The following is a 22,378-nucleotide window of genomic DNA, read 5'->3' as shown; positions in this document are numbered from 1 at the left end:
TGTGCTGCGCCACCATGCCTGCCCCTGTGCTGCGCCACCATGCCTGCCCCCCACGCTGCACCACCATGCTTGCCCCCGTGCTGTGCAACCATGTCTGCCCCCGTGCTGCGCCACCATGCCTGCCCAAGTTTTTGCACATCACTCAAACCTCAGATCAGTGGTGACAGAAGAGAGAGAGAAGGCGCACAGTGACCACAGATGCAAAGCACTTCATATGCTGAAGTGACGTCATTAGTTACTTCCCTCATGTGAAGTGGGCCGTGGTGACTACTGTGCACCCTCTCCCTCTCTTTTCGGTCACCGCTGATTTGAGGTCTGTGAGTAAAGTAGAGTCCATGACGCCAATGCAATGCCCTAATGGTGGTGGGGTTTTCTATACTAAGAGGGGTACACACACACACACACACACACATATATATATATATACTGTATAGATTTATGGGGAAGCAAATTACACAAGCCTGACTTATCTGTATGATTTTGGGATATGGGAGGAAACCACAGTGTCCGAAGGAAACCCACAGACACAGGAGAACATACAACCTCCGTGCAGATAGCACCCTGGCTGGGATTCCAACCTGGACATCATATTCCAGATTAGTCCTTATTAGTCCTTATTATTGAGGTGAGCATTGGGACTATTGAGGCTACGCAGACGACACCCAACTATATCTTTCCTTCAAGCCTGGTGTGACAGACCCATCTCTAACTATAAACGCCTGCTTACGCGAACTACAGCAATGGATGAATGACAACTGGCTGAAACTAAATGCAGACAAAACTGAAGTCCTTCTGATTGGAGGGCAGAGCATGATAACAAAACAACTTAACTTGCAGTCTTCACCACTGGGAATAGGAGGCACGGATCTACGCAGCTCTGATCATGTGCGTAGCCTGGGAGTTCTAATTGATGGGGATTTAAACTTCAGAACTCAAATCTCTGCGGTGGTGAAATCATCCTATTTTCACCTAAAGAACATTGCAAAAATCAAGCACCTCATACCCCCAGAAGATCTGCCAACCTTAGTCCACGCCTTCATCACATCCCGACTAGACTACTGCAATGCTCTCTACACTGGCCTTCCAAAAAAGGTCTTGTACCGCCTACAGCTGATACAGAATACTGCTGCCAGACTGCTAACCAACCAACCCCGTCACTGCCACATAATGCCAGTCCTGCATTCCCTTCACTGGCTACCTATAGAATGGAGGGTCCTATTCAAGATCGGCCTACTGACATTTAAATCCCTGAATAATCTAGGCCCTGGATACTTGAAAGATATGTTACAGCTGCGTAGCAATCCCCGCATTCTCAGATCCACAGGTTCTAATAATCTAGTCATACCCAGAGTCCACTTGGAAACTTTTGGTCCCAGAGCCTTCTGTCATGCTGCCCCTATGTTTTGGAACTCCTTACCTCAACAGATCAGGGCAGCCCCATCCCTGGATGTGTTTAAATCCAGACTGAAAACCCACCTGTTCAGTCTGGCATTTGCAGAAATATAACTTTTGTTGTGTGAATACTTCATCCTACTAACTACTGAATCTGAGAGAGCCTAAGCGCTTTGAGTCCTATGGGAGAAAAGCGCTATAGAAATGTTATTGTATTGTATTATTGTATATCTCTTATTGCTGGAATGCCAAAGTTATCATTGATCTCTCCTAACTTAATGTGTGGCTATGACACAGTACACTTTGCTTTATTGAATGAGCCATTATGTTGCGAGATTGTGGGTTCAGGATTAACACAGCGATGTGTATTAATACTTCATAATGATCTTTAGAAAATGTATATATTTTTTCTCTCTCTTTCCTCTAGTGCCCAACCAAAAGATGACATGGAAAGCTTAGAAACGCATCACAGCCATAGCTATGAACATTCAGTCCAAGTACATGAACATCCAGTAGAGGTGAGAACATAACAAGATTCTGCAGATCACACAGCTATTGTATGTAACTTGTGAAAGTATTATTCACCCCTGCTTAGGAATTCCCTCAGGCCTTTTATATATTCCACGACTGCCAGAGAAACAACATTAACTAGGCTTATGAAAATGAATATTCATTTTAAAAGTTCATGAAAAATGACATGGCCGGATGTAAATGAGTCTAGCATCATGAAATGCCAGCTGCATCGAAACACAGTACAATACAGCAAATTGTACATTTTGTATAGCTACTGTATTTCACTCAGGGCTGGTTTAAAGAGGAACTGTAACGACAAAACGGCCCCTGGGGGGTACTCACCTCGGGTGGGGGAAGCCTCAGGATCCTAATGAGGCTTCCCACGCAGTCCTGCGTCCCTCGGGGGTCTCGCTGCAGCCCTCCGTAAGGCCGTGATGCAATATTTACCTTCCTGGCTCCTGCGCAGGCGCTCTGATGGCTGTCGGCGCTGAAGTAGGCGGAAATACCCGATCGCCGTCGGGTCTGCTCTACTGCGCAGGCGCAAGTTTCCGGCGCCTGCGCAGTAGAGCGGACCCGACGGAGATCGGGTATTTCCGTCTATTTCCGTGCCGAAAGTCGCCACAGCGCCCCCGCTGGAGCCAGCAAAGGTAAATATTAAACTGACAGTCGGCACAGTCGCCGGCTGTTCGGAGGGCTGCGGCGAGACCCCCGTGGGACAGAGGACGGCGTGGGAAGCCTCATTAGGATCCGGAGGCTTCCCCCACCCGAGGTGAGTACCCCCCAGGGGAGGTTTTTGTTGTTACAGAGTCTCTTTAAGCAACAATGGGGCCCCAGGGCAAAATAAACCTGGGGGCCCCCACCAACAGATACCCCGGAGCAAAAATTGGTATTAAGGGACCTTTTTTGCAGCTGGTATAGTCAGGGTTTGAAGCCCCAATCGGTCGGAGCTCCACATTCTGGCTACCCCAGCCTGCATGGGGGACAAGGGGTTAAAAAGTTTCAGGAGGGGGGACCCCACATAATTAAAAAAAAAACAAATTCCCACACTCTAAACATAAAAAAAAATTGGGAAAATAGGAAAAAAATGCCAGGGATCTTCATACAGCCATATTGCGGCTGTATAGCGATCCCTGGCCAAACTGCTGCGGCTGCGTATGGACCCCCTGGAAACCCTGTCAGGAAATGTATTGCTCTTTCTTTTGATACATGGAAAATTACACTACCATTAGGTACTAAAAGTGACATTTACCACATTTAAAAGGATACTTTTTTCCTTCGAAACTTTAAAATCGATTTTCTCAAAAACTATAAGGTCTTTTTGAAAAATTGTTTTTTCTTCTTATTCCCAATGATCTCCTTAACATATCCTGCAAATGTAGGGTTTATAGAATTTAAGGTGGATTTGCTATTAACCATTAAAGTCGGCTGGTTTTTAAATGTGTATTTTTTTCCTTTAAAATCGATTTTCTCAGGAACTATAAGGTCGATTTGAATTTTTTTTCCTCTTGTAGCCACTGGGGGCCCCTACAAGCTCTGGGGCCCTGGGGCAGCTGCCTCCTTTGCCTTAATGGTAGCGCCGGCCCTGATTTTACTATATGTTCCAATGGGGGCAGTAACGGGTCACTTTCCTTCACTGCCCTCTGACACAAAATGTTTGCATTATTTAATTTAAAAAATGTTCCATTAGAACTGGTTTATAATGTGGAATTTTACACAAGGCTGCCTTATACAATGAAAAAAGAGTGCTGCAGTCCCCTCCTCCAGCAACACTTTGGCCACAGGCTATCAAGTGCTAGTGGGCACTTTTATAGAGTTCCACCTGTAAGGGTAATGCTTCAGAGAGAAGCATCTAACTAGCCCCCTCATCACCTGCAGCTGATTTCTGGTTCATGGTCTAAATCAGGGGTGTCAAACTCAAATACAAAGTGGGACAAAATTGAGCACTAGTTGTTGGCCAACCTCAATGTGTAGTGGCTACCTCCCTCTCTTATAAAAGTTACCTGGTGTCTAATGCACCCATCCCTATACAGTTCCCTGGGGTCTAGTGACCCTCCTCTCTTCCCTATACAGTTCCCTTGTGTCAAGTGGTCCTCCCTCCCCTCTACAGTTTCCTGGAGTTTCTTGGTTCTCCCTTCCTCCCCCATACAGTTACCTGGTGTCTAGTGGCCCACTCCCTCTCCTATACATTTCTCTGGTGTCTACTGACCCCCTCTCCCTCCCCAAAACAGTTCCCTGGTGTCTAGTGGTCCCCCCTCACACCCCTATACAGTCCTCTGGCATCTATTGACCCCCTCCCTTCCCAATACAGTTCATTGGGCTTCACCCCCAGTATAGCTTTGCTGGTGGTCTACAGTGGGAAAGACATAATTCAAAGTGGGGAAACCACTTGCGGGACAAACTTGATGGCTATGTGGGCCAGATTTGGCCCCCGGGCTGGAGTTTGATATGATATAAATATTTCCTCATTTCCTGTCCCTGTGACAGCTGACAACAGAACAGGAAATTGATTCCAAATTATTATGGTTTTATCAATGTCACTAGAGACTTGGATACATTTGCCAGTAGGGATACCTCTCCTGGTAACTCCCTGTCATGTCTCTGAAACAAGAAATAAGGAAACTCATCCAGACAAAGGTACAGAGGTAGTAACAGAAACCCTGAGGAGTTCTAAATCTACCCCCTCCCCCGTGTAAAAAAAATACATACATTTTTTTTATGTAGATATATGTATTTTATCTACTGTAAAATGTATTTAATTGACTCCATTCACATGCTTAAATGGATATATTTCTTATTTTCACATGTTAATATGAAGGAAAATGAACCAGGATAGAAAGGACCAGTGTGGTTTGAATTACAAAACATATTTTTCTTGTGAAATCTTTATGGTATCCGTGACTAGGGGTGTGGTGGGGGCGTGATTAGGGGTGTGGCAGAGGTGGATCTTAAGTTTCCTTTCTTATCTCAAAAATTTGGGAGGTGTGAGGTAGGTTTTCCTCAGATCAGGTATGTTTTCAAAAATATAGTCTTGTAACATTAGCACAAGGGTAAAGAGGTGCCCAGGATCTGATAAAACGTATTAATAGCAAAATAAAAGTTGTTGATAAATGAGTTGATTTTACTTACACAGGCAACGCATCTCGTGAGTACAAGCCCACTTCCTCAGGCCAATATAATTGTTGAAGGGTTTCAAAAGCCATGTGCAGAGTTTTTCAAAAATATCATCTTTTAACATTGTGCTTCTAACTGTTGTTTCTGCATTTATTGTGTTCTAGCAGGTTATGGAAGAAGAAGAAGGTGAATTGCAGAGTGCACAGGAAGTAATGAAGGAGACACAAGTGACAGAGGATTGGAACATTACCACAGAAGAGCCTGCTGAGCCAGAGGTACAGGCCGAGCACAGTGTACTACAGCCGACCGTTATTGTGACTGAGGAAACTCAAACGCTACCAGCAAGTGCCTCTAGTTCTGTTAGTGTCCAAATGCAGGGATACCTACAGAGAAAACACGATCTGGATGGAACAATGAAAAAGGCACAGAACAGGTAAGCAGCATATGCAGGAGGTAAGGGAAGCGGAAGAAATTTACAAATACAATACTATAGAAGCAGTAATCTGAGAAGTGTATTAACACTCAATAACCAATCAAAATTACTTTTGGTTTCACACAAACTGTGCTTTGTGGTGTGATGCCCCGCCCCAACACACAAAATCACAAACATATAACCTTGCATCCGAGTATGCCGACAGTTTCATATGCATAGCACCGCCCCCCCACGCCCCTCGCCAAGTGACATAATCCTTGCTGGACATGCAGTACGTCATTGGGATTCCCGGGGTTTTCTGTCGTATTTCGATTGTTCAGCGCATGTGTGCCGCCAACCTTTTTGAAAGGTATGCATCGGGCCATTGACTTACAGTACATCTGCCGCTGCTGAAGTCCAGCAGTTACGCTCTGTTGACATAACTGTGGCTTGGCGGCGATTTGGAAACTTCCGGTGCCATTATGCTAGGCCCCAGTGACTTGCATTGCTTTTGCATTACCCTGCGGTAAAACAGGGTAACGCAACGCACACTTGCAATGCTTGAGGCCTCTTTTACACTTTCTTTGCATTGTTACCCTTTCTGCATGCAGGGTAACGCAACAGCAAAGAAAATGTGTATGGGGCCCAGTACGCGAAGTGTGTTGCATTTGCACCAGAAGCTTCTGATTCACCACTGACTTGCCGCAAAGTCAACAGCGTGTTTCCGTGTGACCTCCGGAGCAATGTAGGGGCAGCGGAATGAATGCAAGTCTATGGCCAACCCCCCAAAAAATTACATTTGTTGGTGGCGATGCTTGCTTGTGCAGAATGACGCAAATACGATGGGGTAGTTGGGAATCCCAGAGATGTACTTCCTTTCAGGGCCGGACCGAGGCAGAGGTGAGAGAGGCTCCAGCCTCAGGGCGCAGTGTAGGAGGGGGGGCAAAACTCACTCAGCCACCATTCCCCTATTGTGTTTAAAGCAGAGAGAAATAAGAAAAAGGGATACATGGCAGTGACTGCAAGCCAGATAACTAGAGGTTAAAATGTTGGGGGGGCTCTTAGTCTAATAGCAATCAGAGTGTGATGGTTGGGGTGTGAGGGATGGAGGGGCGCACTTTTGTGTCTCATCCTTGGGTGCTGGAGGACCTTGTTCCGGCTCTGCCTCCTGTCCATCACTGGTCGAGGGACGGCAAAGGGCGTGCGGGAGTGGGGGCGCTATACATATGTGCTGATCGAATCACAGACACAATTTAAGGAGTCCTGGTACCAGATGAAAATGTTTTAATAAGGTTGCAACCATATAATAAAAAAAATTAGTCAATCTCTGTAAAGTTATATATCATCACTGTTCCTAGTAAGAAATCATAATCCAAACTGCAGGTAACATGAAAGTGTCCAAATGTTAATGCAATAGAGCTGACTATCCTCTTAAAGGATACATCCAGTAATCTGAAAAATAAAAGTTTCATTCATCTGGGGCTTCTTCCTGTCCCTAGAAGTCTGTTAGGCCCCAGTTCCGCTGTGAGCCAGGACTCCACTCTCCCCTCCGTAAGATCCGTAAGATCGTGACCTGTGGCTGGGATCTTCTGTGCATGCGTAATTGTGAGAGGCACGCAGTACCCACGCATGCGCAGAAGATCCCGACCCAGCCCCAGGTCGTGATCTTACAGAGGTAAGAGCGCAGTCCTGGCTCAGAGTGGAACTGCACCGTAGGACCTAACAGACCTCTAGGGACAGGAAGAAGACGCAGATGAGTGAAACTTTTATTTTTCAGATTCCTGGATGTAGCCTTCAAGCTCAATGCATGATAAGCTGTATCAAGTGCCAAGTGATTTTAGTATTGCTCAGTCCAAATCCTCCAGCAAGCTGACACTCAGATTGTGAAATGGTGTGTGGATAGGTATAAGATAAACCAGATGAAGTAGTTGATAGCGATATCCCAGTCCATCAAACTCAGAGCAACTGAGATCATCACACCACATGTCCCCCAAGTGTACCTCTCAGTGTTTTAAAGTTCCGCCTCACCACCGGTGAGTGCCTGTACAACGTGACACTGGCGCATGTGTGACGTCACAGCATGTGCCAAGTCACATGGTACCAGACAGGTGAGACTTTATAACAATGAGAAGGGGGGTGGAGAGGTACACACATAAACTTGAGGGGCAGCCGGCAGCAGGACGATTCCCAGTCGTACAGTCCTACAGTAATCTATTGGAAATCGCTGTGCTGTGTGTGGCCAGGCAATAGATAACGCTCTGATCAGATTTGATTAAATACAGTACTTCTTTCCCTCACTGTATGTCAGCACTATCAGATCTAGCCTAGTTCTGAGTTTTATTTAATTTACTTCACATGTAAGAGTAAGTTTAATTTCTTCTCCTGCAGGTCGTGGAATAACGTCTTCTGTATGTTGAGGAACAATGAGTTATTCTTCTACAAAGATGCCAAGAACTTTGCCCTGAATGAGCCGCTGCAAGGAGAAGAGGCCCTGTTCCTGGGCAGTGCAGCCTGTGAGGCAGTGGCAGACTATAAGAAGAAAAAGCACGTCTTCAGGCTCAGGTAAATGACAGCTGGCATAATATTTGAGAACGAGGTTTGGTAAGTCGATACTAAAATAAAAAATAAAATAACAGCATTTTTCAAAGTCATTGGAGTGACAATGTTTAATACCCTGAATTGGGCACAATTTTAATGCATTTTATAAAAAATTGTTTCAAATTATGTAGAGTTTTGTAAAAAGTAAGAATTTTGTAAAAAAAAAGGAAATAATAATATAATTGAACACAAAATGCAGTTTTAAATGATGGTTTTTATTATTTAGTGAGGAAAAAAAACTCCAAATCTACATGGACCTGTGTGAAAAAGTGATTGCCCCCCTTGTTAAAAAAAAACTTAACTGTGGTTTATCACACCTGAGTTCAATTTCTGTAGTCACTTCCATGCCTGATTGCTGCCACACCTGTTTCATTCAAGAAATCACTTAAATAGGAGCTATCTGACACAGAGAAGTAGACCAAAAGCACCTCAAAAGCTAGACATCATGCCAAGATCCAAAGAAGTTCAGGAACAAATGAGAACAAAAGTACTGTAATTGAGATCTATCAGTCTGGTAAAGGTTATAAAGCCATTTCTAAAGCTTTGGGACTCCAGCGAACCACAGTGAGAGCCATTATACACAAATGGCAAAAACATGGAACAGTGATGAACCTTCCCAGGAGTGGCCGGCCGACCAATATTACCCCAAGAGCGCAGAGAAAACTCATCCGAGAGGCCACAAAAGACCCCAGGACAACATCTAAAGAACTGCAGGCCTCACTTGCCTCAATTAAGGTCAGTGTTCACGACTCCACCATAAGAAAGAGACTAGGCAAAAACGGGCTGCATGGCAGATATCCAAGGCGCAAACCACTTTTAAGCAAAAAGAACGTTAAGGCTCGTCTCAATTTTGCTAAAAAAACATCTCAATGATTGCCAAGACTTTTGGGAAAATACCTTGTGGACCGATGAGACAAAAGTTGAACTTTTTGGAAGGTGCGTGTCCCGTTACATCTGGTATAGAAGTAACACAGCATTTCAGAAAAAGAACATCATACCAAGAGTAAAATATGGTGGTGGTAGTGTGATGGTCTGGGGTTGTTTTGCTGCTTCAGGACCCGGAAGGCTTGCTGTGAGAGATGAAACCATGAATTCTACTGTCTACCAAAAAGGAGAAGGAGAATGCCCGGCCATCTGTTCGTCAACTCAAGCTGAAGCGATCTTGGGTGCTGCAGCAGGACAATGACCCAAAACACACCAGCAAATCCACCTCTGAATGGCTGAAGAAAAACAAAATGAAGACTTTGGAGTGGCCTAGTCAAAGTCCTGACCTGAATCCTACTGAGATGTTGTGGCATGACCTTAAAAAGGTGGTTCATGCTAGAAAACCCTCAAATAAAGCTGAATTACAACAATTCTGCAAAGATGAGTGGGCCAAAATTCCTCCAGAGCGCTGTAAAAGACTCCTTGCAAGTTATCGCAAACGCTTGATTGCAGTTATTGCTGCTAAGGGTGGCCCAACCAGTTATTAGGTTCAGGGGGCAATTTTTTTTTATACACAGCTCCATGTAGGTTTTGAGTTTTTTTTCTCGCTAAATAATAAAAACCATCATTTTAAACTGCATTTTGTGTTCAATTATGTTATCTTTGAATAATAGTTAACGGTTTTTGATGAGCAGAAACATTTAAAGGGACTCCGAGCAGTGCAGAAACTATGGAAAGATGCATATGACTTTAAAGCTCTCTTTCTCCTCTTTCCAATGATATATAAACCGCCGCCCTATGCCTTTTAGTTTTCGCTATTTTCGCGATTGAAATTGCCACGGCCGCGATTTCAATCGCGAAAATAGAGAAAACTAAAAGGTGTAGGGCAACAATTTAGGTGTCGCCAGAAAGAGGAGAAAGAGAGCTTTAAAATGATATCCATCTTTTCATAGTTACATTGTATTACACAGGGCGACTTTTTCCTAAAGTCAGCAGCTCCATTCTGCTGAATGGAGCTGCTGACACTGGGGAAAGTGTTGTCCTGTGAAATACAAGTAACTATGGAAAGATGGATATCATTTTAAAGCTCTCTTTCTCCTCTTTCTGGCGACACCTAAATCGTTGCCCTACACCTTTTAGTTTTCTCTATTTCCGCGGCCGCGGCAATTTCAATCGCGAAAATAGCGAAAATTAAAAGGCGTAGGGTGCCGGTTTATATATCATTGGAAAGAGGAGAAAGAGAGCTTTAAAATGATGCGCATCTTTCCATAGTTTCTGCACTGCTCGGAGTCCCTTTAAGTGTGACAAACATGCAAAAGAATAAGAAATCAGGGAGGGGGCAAATAGTTTTTCACACCACTGTATATATATATATATATACCTGCTACCACTTCATACACCTCTTATAATAACCGCATTCCTTCAAAGCAGCCTGCAATCTGTTTCCAGTGTTGACTCTTCGCCTCTGCATGGTACCCACAGTTCCAAACAGTTGGTTATACAAAATAAATTAGGCACATGGTGCTTGGCTCCTGCTTGATTCTGCTCCTGCAGTGAGCTTTGTCAGAGAGATGTTGCATTGGGTGCTGGCTTTTGGCTGCTATGCAAACTGCTGACAGTGAAGGTAGACAAAAACACACTAAATTGGGCACCTGATTAGTAACAACAAAAGGGAGTGTCGTTTAGGGTTATTGGTTAGGGATAGGTGTCAGGAGGGTTAAGGCAAGGTTAATCTTATTAGCGTTTGAAGGATAAGGTTTGGCATCAGGAATGGGTAAACTTACCGTAGGCCTCCCCACCAGCAGCTGCTCCCATACATGGCATGGGTGGATGGAGAGGCAGCCCCCCCCCCCATAGAATTAAAACTAAAAACAACTGATGTAGTGATGCAGTTGTGATGTCACATGGTGGGTGGTGTAAACGGGGAGAACAAAGATATCAGCTGTCTCTCAACCAAATTGATCCGCTTGGTGGATTGGTGGCTGGGCAGCATTCAGGGTCTGTAGTACCTGACAGTTATTATTGGTCATCTCAGCCGACTTTCATCTAGCGTGTGTACGTGCCTTACGTCAGGGTGTTTTTGCGTTAACTCACAGTGTTATCTACACTTCTGACTCAATGATTGAGAAAGGACTGTATCCAGAGAGTCAGCCTATAGCTGCTTGCATGTTTCTCCCATGCATTGTTACTGATAAATATGTCCACATTGCTTAGTAATGCAAAATATATTTATGTGAACAAATACAATGCAATTAAATTGCTTGTTTTCCTGGCCGTGCATAACATGACCAAGACTTTAAAGTGTACCCGAGAGGAGAGGGATATGGAGGCTGCCATGTTTATTTTGTTTTAAGCAATACCAGTTACCTGGCAGCCCTGCTGATCCTTTGCCTCTAATGCTGGGGATACACGGTACGTTTCTGTATCGTGTATCGACCAGCTGATCCGGCCAGCTGATAATATTCAGCTGGCCCGATCCAGCCGCTCGACCCCCGCCCGCTCGATTCAAGCCTGCGGACAATGGCAGGGAATCGAGAGCTGATAAGGAAGCGCCGGCGGGGGGCGAGCAGTAATCGATCCACGCGCACTCGCCGGGACGCGGCTGGGGTCGATCCGGCAGCTAATCGAGCCGCCGGTCGATCCGTTTATCCCCAGCATAATACTTTAGGCTATAGACCCTGAACAAGCAGATCAGGTGTTTCTGACAATATTGTCAGATCTGTCAAGATTAGCTGCATGCTTGTTTCTGGTGGTATTCAGGCACTTCTGCAGCCAAATGGATCAGCCGGGTTGCCAGGTAACTGGTATTGTTTAAAAGGAAATAAATATATCAGCCTCCGTATCTTAGCGTAGTTTGGATACCATAAAAAGATAAAATTATCTAAAAAGTTTAAAACATGAGGAGCCAGTGGTGGACTTACCTCCTCCAAGCAGACACAAAAATTGCCAATGTGTTTGTCAAATACAACAAGTTTATTTAAATACTGTGGGGACTAATGCAACGCATTTCGCAGGTTTGAGCCCGCTTTATCAGGCAATAACAATGGAGCAATAGCATATGTGGTCAGTAGAAGAGCCAGGCACCTCTGTGTCTTTCTCACCACAGGTTCACTTTAAGTTTACTGTATCATGAAGTGTGTGAATGATCTAAAGCTTATGAATTTATGTTTCCTGTAAATATTCACAACTGACTGAAATAGGATACAGAGTACAATAACAATGCTTTTGTGTTTCAGGTTGACTGATGGCAATGAGTGGCTCTTCCAAGCAAAGGATGAGGTACGTATAAACTAGCAAAGCCTGCAAATGTATGGCCTTGTGCGGACCTTCATCATTTAGGATAACCATAATTCTTTCATTCACTATAAGAGATCTCCCATTAAAGCTGTACCAAACATATTTGGTAATGCAAGTGTTAAAAGTGTATAAGGCTAGTGTCACACTTGTAGCGGTGCGATTGTCCTGCAGCAGAAGAGCCTGGGGGCAGGACGAGCACACCGCACCCTTCCATATTAATGAACTAATGCAAATGAACTAATAAATCTCATGGGTGGACTAGGCTTCACACAAGTTGTAAAATCAGCTACCCACAGAGGAGGGCATACGCTAGACTTACTGTTCCACCTCGGAATGGACATTAGTAACATAACAGTAACCCCAGTGGTGTGGTCAGACCATCACATAATACAGTTTACTATTGAACATCACCCTATCAAGCAGCTCCCTAAAGAAACAATCAAAACCCGTCCCCTGAGTAAATTAACACCGGAGAGGATAACTGCCAACCTGGATTTTACAAATCTGCTCCACAGCCAAATGGACCCAAACACTCTAGTAACCCAGTACAACACCACGATATATGAAACACTTGAGAGTATTGCCCCATGGCGCACCAAATCAGCAACCAAAAAGCAGAAAGCTAATTGGTTTGACAAAACCATCATGGATCTAAAAAAGAAAGGGCGCAGACTAGAAAGACAGTGGCGTAAATCAGGTACTGAGGAGCACAAATCTAGCCTAGTTCAACACCTCAGACAATACCAACAAGCAATAACCAAGAAAAAATCAGACTTTATCTCGCACAAAATATCTACAGCCAACAACAGAGCTGCTCAACTCTTCCACACAGTGGAATCACTCTGCAATCCTTCCTGCCGAAAAGCCCCAACCACATACTCCAGGGAAAGGTGTGAAGAATTCTCTGCCTTCTTCACAAACAAGGTGTCTACCACATACCTCCCAACATTTTGATTGTTAAAAACGGGACATTTAGGCCACGCCCCTGGCCACACCCCCAACTCCCTAGTCACGCCCACCCCACAAAAAAGTTTTTTTTTTTTTTCAATTATTAATTACTCCCAACGGGGAGGCGCTGTGAGGGTGCCAGTGGGTGGGGAGGAGGGTGAGGGTGGCCGTGGGCGGGCAGAGAGAGATCGAGGCACCAGCCTGGTATGCGGCATAGATGGCCGCCGGCCGCCGCCATTACACTTTTCCCTCCCTCCCTCCTAATGTGCCCCCCAATGTCCCCTTCCCCCCGTAGTGTAAAATGGGCAGCGGTGGGAGCGGGCAGTAAGTCTTATCACTGCCTCTCCGCTGCGTACCGGGATCTCCTCTGCTCTTCCTGCTTCCTGTGACGTCACAGGAAGCAGGAAGAGCAGAGGAGATCCCGGTACGCAGCGGAGAGGCAGTGATAAGACTTACTGCCCGCTCCGCTGCCTATTTTACACTGCGGGGGGGGAAGGGGACACTGGGGGGCACATTAGGAGGGAGGGAGAAGTGTAATGGCGGCGGGCGGCGGCCATCTATGCCGCATACCGGGCTGGTGCCTCGATCGTTTTTTTTTTCCCTCACTCCCCAGCGGCCGGGACCAGGGGGGGGCAGAGCAGGACAGCGGGTCGGCCCCCCAAAATCGGGCCCGTCCCGCCGAAATCGGGGCGGTTGGGGCCCCTGCTACCATCCGTGCCAGCATTACACCAACTACATCAATTGACCACTGGACGTTGCATATGCCTACTACCGTACCACCATGGCAAGTCTTTGACACTCTGAGTGTAGAAGATTTTGGAATTCTCATTCAAAGTCTCCGCCCCACTACCTGCGACCTGGCCCAACTGGATCCTTAATGCAGTGCCCAGAGCTGATCAGGCCAGCACTTCACAAAATCACTCAGTGCTCCTTGCAAAGTGGTCTTTTCCCAGAAGAACTAAAGAAAGCAATCATAAAACCCCTCCTGAAGAAACCATCACTAGATCCTGATTCTGTAACCAACTACAGACCTGTGGCGAACTTACCATTCCTATCAAAAGTTATCGAGAAAGCAGTCGCCAACCAGCTAGAAGCCAGGCTTACAGATAACAACATCTTTGATACTTTTCAGTCAGGATTCAGGAAAAGGCACAGCACTGAAACAGCATTAGTCCGAGTAATGAATGATCTACTTACTGCAAGGGACAAGGGTGATTGCTCAATTCTGATTCTTCTTGACTTGTCAGCAGCATTTGATACTGTGGATCATGAAATTCTTATCCAGCGACTGAAGAATTACTGTGGCCTAAGGGGTACTGTTCTTAGATGGTTTCAGACCTTCCTATCTGGCAGGACACAGCAAGTATGTCTGGGCACACACTACTCTAATCCAGTGCCACTTGCCTATGGAGTTCCACAGGGTTCTGTACTATCACCATTACTCTTTGCAGCCTATATGCTCCCACTGGGCAAAATAATCCAGAACTATGGCCTAGGATACCATTGTTATGCAGATGACACACAACTGTATCTGTCCTTCAAGCCTGGCACCCAAGACCCATCAGCATCCATAAATGCGTGTCTAGTGGATTTACAAAATTGGATGAACACCAGCTGGCTGAGGCTGAACTCTGACAAAACAGAGGTGTTGGTGGTAGGTGGTCCACACATGATGGATAAAGTTCAAAACGCTCACCACCTCAAACTAGCAATTGGGGGAGATACTGTACAGTATAAAGACTCTGTGCGAAACCTTGGGGTGATCCTGGATGGAAATCTAAAACTCAGACAGCAGGTATCAGCTGTCGTCAAGTCTTCCTTCTTCCATCTAAGAAATATAGCGAAAATCAAACACCTTATCCCAGCTGAAGACCTACCTGCCCTGGTTCACGCATTTGTATCCTCCCGCCTAGACTACTGCAACGCCCTGTTCATCGGATCTACAGATAAGGCTCTGCGCCCCTTACAGCTAGTACAGAATGCTGCAGCCAGACTCCTAGCCAATGCCCCCCGCAGCTCACACATCACCCCAGTACTGCAAACTCTTCACTGGTTGCCAGTAAAATGGAGAATCAATTTTAAAATCTGCCTGCTGACATTCAAGGCTCTACACCACATGGGACCCAAATACATAGCGGATCTATTGGAACTTTATGCCCCTTCACGCACCCTCCGCTCTGCCAACAAGATGAAGCTGGTTATTCCCAGGATACACTTAACATTTGGTGCTCGGGCCTTTTCCTACGCAGCCCCTACTCTATGGAACTCACTTCCACAATCAGTACGAGAGGCTCCTACTCTGGACAGCTTTAAGAAAAGGCTTAAAACTCACCTCTTTTCCCGAGCCTTTGAGACTGCATAATGCAGGGTCACAGCGCTTTGAGTCCCCAGGGAGAAAAGCGCTATATAAATATTATTGTTATTGTTATTATTCTGTGGCATAATGCATTGACAGGTTAATATGGGTAAGGCTGCCCCCGCTCAGTGACATACACCCGGTTGTGGACAACAAGTACGTCACTGGATTACCTGTGTGCTTCCTCCATTGCACCACATTGCGTCGTAATAGTCTCCATAGACATACCTTGCCTTTTGCGACAAGCTGCGGTGGGGGAGAGTTTACTGTGTAAAATTGTTGCATTGTGGGAAATAATGTCTGTTTCCGAATGCCAAGCAAGCCATATCTCCCTCTGCGGAATGTTCGATTACTGAGAGTTCTGTGCACAGTGATCACCTGGCAGGACTTAAAGAGAATCTGTATTGTTAAAATCGCTCAAAAGTAAACATACCAGTGCGTTAGGGGACATCTCCTATTACCCTCTGTCACAATTTCGCCACTCCTCGCCGCATTAAAAGTGGTTAAAAACAGTTTTAAAAAGTTTGTTTGTAAACAAACAAAATGGCCACCAAAACAGGAAGTAGGTTGATGTACAGTATGTCCACACATAGAAAATACATCCATACATAAGCAGGCTGTATACAGTATTCCTTTTGAATCTCAAGAGATCATTTGTGTGTTTCTTTCCCCCATGCACTGAAGTTTCAGGCTGCTCTTTTCTTCCTGCAAACAGCTTTGCCCTTGTTTGTAATTCCTCAGTATGTGAAAGCCCAGCCAGCTCAGAGGACGATTTATCCAGCTGATTAGAGCAGCTTCTCTCTTCTCTCTTATCTAAATAACACACAGGCAGTGTGCATAGAGGGGCCAGAAAGGGTGAGTTCATAGCAGAACCACAACACTGAAGAACTTGGCAGCCTTCCAGACACAGGCCGACAAGTCTGACAGGGGAAAGATACATTGATTTATTACAGAGACTGTCATAGTAGAAAGTGCTGCAGTTAGCCAGAACACATTAGAATAGCTTTTGGAACATGTAGGATGATAAAAAACAGGATGCAATTTTTGTTACGGAGTCTCTTTAATATGTCACTCCCAGTGCATGTGTTTGTGTGTGGATTGGGGCTTGAAAGGGGGGCCCCATGAAATACTTACAGGGGGGCCCATGCTTGTACATATACTAGATTTTTCCTAGCAGTATTTATAGTGTAGCTAATCTGTTGAAACAGAGGGGAGATTTTGACTATAGTTTGATAGACCAGATCATCTCCACAGACAACAATAAAAACCCCTCAAAAGGTTTAATCTTTTTCTTTAATTTTTTTTTCCTGGAGTCTTGCTTTCATTTTCAGAGAATGCTGAGTGCCGACTGTAGTTTTTCCCTACTTATGTAGTTCTTCTGTGCTCCTATTTTGTAGGCTGACCGACAGTCCTGGATGGATAGCCTTAAAACGTCCATTGCAGAGACGTCCGATCAGAAGCCCAAGACCAAGAGCCTGCCCCTCCCAGAGAGCAAGTCGGAAAAGAAGGAAAAGAGATTCAGTCTCTTTACAAAGAAATAACCGAATCCATGGAAAATAAAGGACTCTAACTGAAACCCATCCAGTTCCAGCACACTGGTGCACCCCCCACTTCCTCTTACAATATCAGTACCCCAGTTCTAGAAGACTTGTGTCTGGATCTGCTAAAAGAAAACATGCTAAAACACAGCAAAGTGTATCACTGCATAATCATCTCAGGAATTACCATCAGTCACCTGACTGAACACATGTCCTTTCCGATCTGCCATATTTACAAATGCCTGAGTGGTACCCAAGTGCCACATCCCACCACAAGGCAAAAAATGACAAACATATGACCCTATGACAGAGTGCCCCGACAGGGTCATATGCATAGCACCGCCCCCTGCTCAGTGACATACTCCCTGCTGGGCAGGAATACATCACTGGGATTCCAGTCTGTCTGAATATGCGTGCCAAGACCCACCGCGCTCCTGTCGATTAAACTCCTGCATCGCCCATTGACTCCAGTGACTTCCGCCACCACAGTGTCGCGGCGGAAGTCATAAGGTAACATGCTGCAGACTTTGCGACAGCGACGCGGTAAGTGTGCAAGGCCCCATACATTTGCATCACCGCATTGCCGTTGCGTTACTCTGCAGTAAAACGGTAACGCAAAGCACACTTGCAATGCACGTGTAAAAGGGGCTTTAAGGGAAATTGAAGCGACAGGTATAAGGAGGCTGGAATATTTACTTTCTTTTAAACAATACCGGTCGCCTATCAGTCCTGCTGATTACTTTATCTGCAGTAGTACCTGAATCGCACACCTGAAACAAGCATGCTGTTAATCTTGTCAGATTTTTCTCAGAAATACCTGATCTGCATGCTTGTTCAGGGATTGTGGCTAAAATTATTTGAGGCAGGAGATCAGCAGGACAGCCAGGCAACTGGTATTGTTTTAAAGGAAATAAATATGGCAGCCTCCGTATCTCTCTCACATCAGGTCCCCTTTAACATCCTTGGTGGTTTGATTGTTTCTGGTTTTTAGGGTCTAAAAGAGGTAGAATTTCTTCACGTGCATTTAGACCCTGAAAGTCATACCGCAGATAGAGCTGCAGCAGCCCTGCACTTTATTCACCTCCCTGGGATTTAGCGCTGCAATTCTTCCTCCTGTCCTCTGGGTGGTGCTCTACCCTAGGGTGAGATTGTCTGTCATCATGTGACAAACGTAGATATCATCCAAAGGATCGAGAGCCTCAGAGGACCGGAAGAAGACTGACTGCTTGCGTCTGGATCCCGGGGGAGGTGAGTTACAAACACCCACTGCGCTTATGCTCTGCATGTACCTCCATGCGCAACCCCAAGCTAGGCTCGGCATTACCGCTAACAGCATCTTTTTTCCACCCTGAGCTTGGATTGGGCTACCACCAAGGAGGTTAATAGTCCATTTATTTCAGCATATGTTTTATAAATAAAGAGGAAGTGACCTAGGGTGTGGCATCTGGTGAGAGCCGGAGTTTAAGACATCAGGTCTTTTGTGCCTATCCCTCCCTGAAAGTACCTGTTATATGGCAACTTAGTACACCTTACTCCTGTACGCTGGGTATGATGAAATGTACTGATCAAGATTATATGCTAAAAAGTCTGAGTTTTGATCCGTAGACAAAAATATTCTTTAATAAAAAGCATTATATTATTGAAAGTGATATTCCACTTTTTTAAGAAATAACAAGTAGTCCTTTCATTTCAGCTTTACATATTGCTATGATTAAAGTGGACCCAAATTAAAAATACAAGATTTCAGAAATAAAATCTATTTTCTAAATTATAATAATAAATAGCAGCCTTTTTTCAGCTGCATGATGACAAATATAAAATATTTTACATTTATTGGAGGAAACCCTCCCTTCCTTTCAAATTGCCGGGATTTTTCCAGCAAACTGGTGGAGTAGATGGTGTCCAGCAATGGAGGAATTGCTAATGGCTGCCCCCAGTATAACCCTAGCTATGAAAAGAGAAGGGTGAAAAGCATGCACTGAAATGATCATAGGTTTGAAGGAGTGTTTATTTATCTTTGTATGTGTCAGAGTGGTGCAACTAAATATTTTTAATTAAAAAAATGTTTGGTTTGGGTCCGCTTTAATGGCAAATGATCTTTTAGATTGCTTACCTTGTTTTTTTTTGTGAATATAAAACACAGTTCTCCACAATAGGTATTACAGAGACTGTCAGTTTGAGAAGGTCAAATCTGCTTCTAGGCATTTGTGGAAAGTAAATAACTAAGGTGCTTAATCTGTGCAGATAATTACTCATGCAGGTAAGGGAAAAGGTCTGGGCAGTCTGTACAACAATCAGAGTAGAGATACCAGGCTTAAAAAAAAAAATCAAAAACCCTCAGTTTGTGTCTAGAGTCATTTTAGGAACATTGCAGCTGACATTTTTATTTTAGCACAAGTGGTATATTTCTTTAGCAGTTATTAGCAATCCTACAGTATCATGATTATGATAACTCATTAGTTAATATTATCATGAAAATTTGTCTTGAACAACTACAGTTCTAAATATTGTATGTAAACACAGAGTAAACAGGCTGCATGTAGCCCAGCAGCTTGCTTCCTATAGCATGACCCCATTCTCTCACCATTGTTCCATTATAGTCTTCACCTTCTTTCTTGGTAGAGCTGTTGCATAGGGCCTGATTTACTAGGGATCTCTAGGACCTCTAAAAAAATTAAGAAGGTAAAGGCTCCATCAGGTATCCCTATTTTTTAAACTAATGCCCACCCCTAAGTTATTTCTAAGTGATTAATCATATCCCCATAAAAGCTAAAGAAAACTGTGGCAATCATGTGACCATCACTGCAACTTCAACCATCATAACAATGGGCAGGCTCAAACTCCTTTCTCCTGCTGATTCCCACTGACCGATGTTCTGATTGGAAGGGGTGATGAGTATTAGCAACTATCCCCTTCTAAAAGGCAGCACAGCTCAGAACTTGACAGCAGACAGCAGAGCTCCATATCTCGGTCAATTTAATTGGCTCCTGACCCCATGATCACTGTGAGCCTAATACTGTGATCACTGTTTGTTTTGTGTAAGAAAAAAAAGTCTCTGGTCCTAGTGGACAGACTCAACAGGTCCTGAAGTTAACCTCCCTGGCGGTACGCAGTTTATGAGGCTACGTCCCCGGGAGGGATTTTTAGAATAAAAGTTGTCTGAAACTACATAGCTAGCACTAGGCTAGCTACCTGTGGCCCCCAAGTCCCCCGGCACCTATCTGCTCCCCCCGATTGCTGCCGGCAACACTCACCCATCCGTGATCCCGCAAGAGCCGCAGCTTTCCAATTAGCTTCAGATCGGACATGACGTCATCGACGTCATGCACAGTCCCGATCCTCCCCATAGCGAAGCCTGGAGCTGATCGGGAGGCGTGCATCGTGGGATCCCTGGGGAGTATGTATTGTAGCGGGGATCGGGGGGAGAGCGGAGGCACGTGGGGGGCAGAGGTAGCTAGCCAAGTGCTAGCTGAAGACTATTGAACACATTTTATTTTAAAAAATCCTCCCGGGGCCGTGCGATCCCCTGCGGCGGTTAGCCCGACACTGTGTCGGGCTTACCGCCAGGGAGGTTAAAAAGTAAACCTGAAGTGAAAATAAACTTATGAGATAATGAATTGTATGTGTAGTACGGATGATAAATAGTGCATTAATAATAAAGAAGGTAGTCTCATATGTTTATTTTCAGTTTTATAGCTGTATTTTTAGGATTGCATCACATTTGAAGTTTACAATCCACACTCTGTCCTTTCAGCTAAAAAAGAAGCGGAACTAATGACGCCCTGAAACTTTATTACTGATCTTCTCCCTGACGGATAACAAGCTTTTAGCTTCTATTTGCTTTTCAGGAAACCGGACTGAATTCACGAGCTGTTCGACAAGCTCTTTTTTTCATAGATATCTCTAGTTTTTTAACTCTTGCTGTACTGGAAAAAAGAAAGGGACTTCAGATAAATTTTCAGTATGGATAGTACTATATGTGCATATTTTTATTTCATCATGTCATTTCAGGTACACTTTAAAGAAAACCTGTAACTAAAAAAAGCTCCCCTGGGGGGTACTCACCTATAGTGGGGAAAGCCTCCGGATCCTATTGAAGCTTCCCCTGTCCTCCTGTGTCCCACGGAGGCCATAAAGCTCCCTGAACAGCGGGGAGGTAATTATTTACCTTCCCGGCTCCAGCGCAGGTGCAGTATTGGCTCTCGGCTCGGAAATGGGCGGAAATAGCCGATCAATGTCGGTCCGCTCTACTGCACATGCGCAAGTCTCCTGCGCCTGCGTAGTAGAGCGGAGCCGACAGAAATCGGCTATTTCCGCCTATTTCCGAGCGGAGAGCCGCAGCAGCGCCCCCTTTGGAGCCAGAAAAGGTAAATATTGCACAGCCTGACAAATTGTCAGCTGTGCGTTCCGTGGGCTGCAGCGAGACCGCCGTGGGACACAGGAGGACGGGGGGTGCCTCAATAGGATCCGAAGGCTCCCCCCTACCGAGGTGAGTACCCCCAGGGGAACTTTTTTTCGTTACAGAGTCTCTTTAAGTGTCAAGAGCTCAGTGAAGGCACGGTTTGTGCCCGATTCCCCTCTCCGCATCATAAACAGGGAAGTTCAGCTGAAGAGTCTCTTTCCTTTGTTCTGAATATTTGCTTCACCCGTCATTGTCTTTTATTTCTTGCAGAAGGGCATCCTGATATTGTGATGTTTCAGGGATACCTAGATAAATAATTTGTGCATTGCTATACTCTGCACTGTTTTATGTAGCATGTTGTCATATTTCCAAAATGAAGGCTAACGCTTTATAATAGTTTTGCAGTATTGTTACTGTCTTTTTACTACTGAGATCAAAGTGGTGCTATAGGCAATATCTGTAACAGTGTGAATTTGATAAGGGCTATTATGAATGTTATAGAAAAAAAAATAAAAGTGGTTCCACACCTTTTTTTTTAGAAGTTTGTTTACTAAAATACCAATCACAAATAAAGTTTTGAAGAACAGTGTTTGTGTTGTTGCTGCTCTTTTCTTTAAATTTTTCATGTCATTTGTTCAGCTGTAGACCACAAGGCTCCGGAAAGTGTGTGTAATTCAAAAAAACTTTGTTAGCAAATCACTACGCATTGTTAGCAGTGATTTAAAGGACAACTGAAGTGAGAAGGATATGGAGGTCGGACATATTTATTTCCATAAGCAATACCAGTTGCCTGGCTATCCTGTTGCTGATCCTCTGCCTCTAATATATTTAGCCACAGACTGTGAACAAGCATGCAGCAGATCAGGTGTTTCTGACAGTGTCAGATA

At 44.7% G+C, this 22,378-nt stretch overlaps 1 protein-coding gene across 3 annotated transcripts in view; it reads left to right on the top strand.

Moving 5' to 3' along the window:
- The window catches only part of LOC137532976 (spectrin beta chain, erythrocytic-like), a 564,120-nt gene extending 542,040 nt beyond the window's left edge, over positions 1–22,080 (top strand). For 2 of the 3 annotated variants that reach the window (XM_068254046.1, XM_068254045.1), the window contains exons 32-36: positions 1,820–1,910; positions 5,181–5,449; positions 7,817–7,990; positions 12,187–12,229; positions 16,949–22,080. In XM_068254046.1, coding sequence (XP_068110147.1) covers positions 1,820–1,910; positions 5,181–5,449; positions 7,817–7,990; positions 12,187–12,229; positions 16,949–17,092 — 721 coding nt within the window. In that variant the 3' untranslated portion in view covers positions 17,093–22,080. The remainder of the gene's footprint in view (positions 1–1,819; positions 1,911–5,180; positions 5,450–7,816; positions 7,991–12,186; positions 12,230–16,948) is intronic. The other variant, XM_068254047.1, reaches the window with a different exon arrangement.
- Positions 22,081–22,378: the final 298 nt, after the last annotated feature.

This window comes from Hyperolius riggenbachi, chromosome 9, assembly GCF_040937935.1.
Source record: "Hyperolius riggenbachi isolate aHypRig1 chromosome 9, aHypRig1.pri, whole genome shotgun sequence".
In the NCBI taxonomy this organism is placed as follows: domain Eukaryota; kingdom Metazoa; phylum Chordata; class Amphibia; order Anura; family Hyperoliidae; genus Hyperolius; species Hyperolius riggenbachi.
Note: the sequence above shows the minus strand (reverse complement) of the source record. Positions and strands in the feature narration are given on the sequence as shown.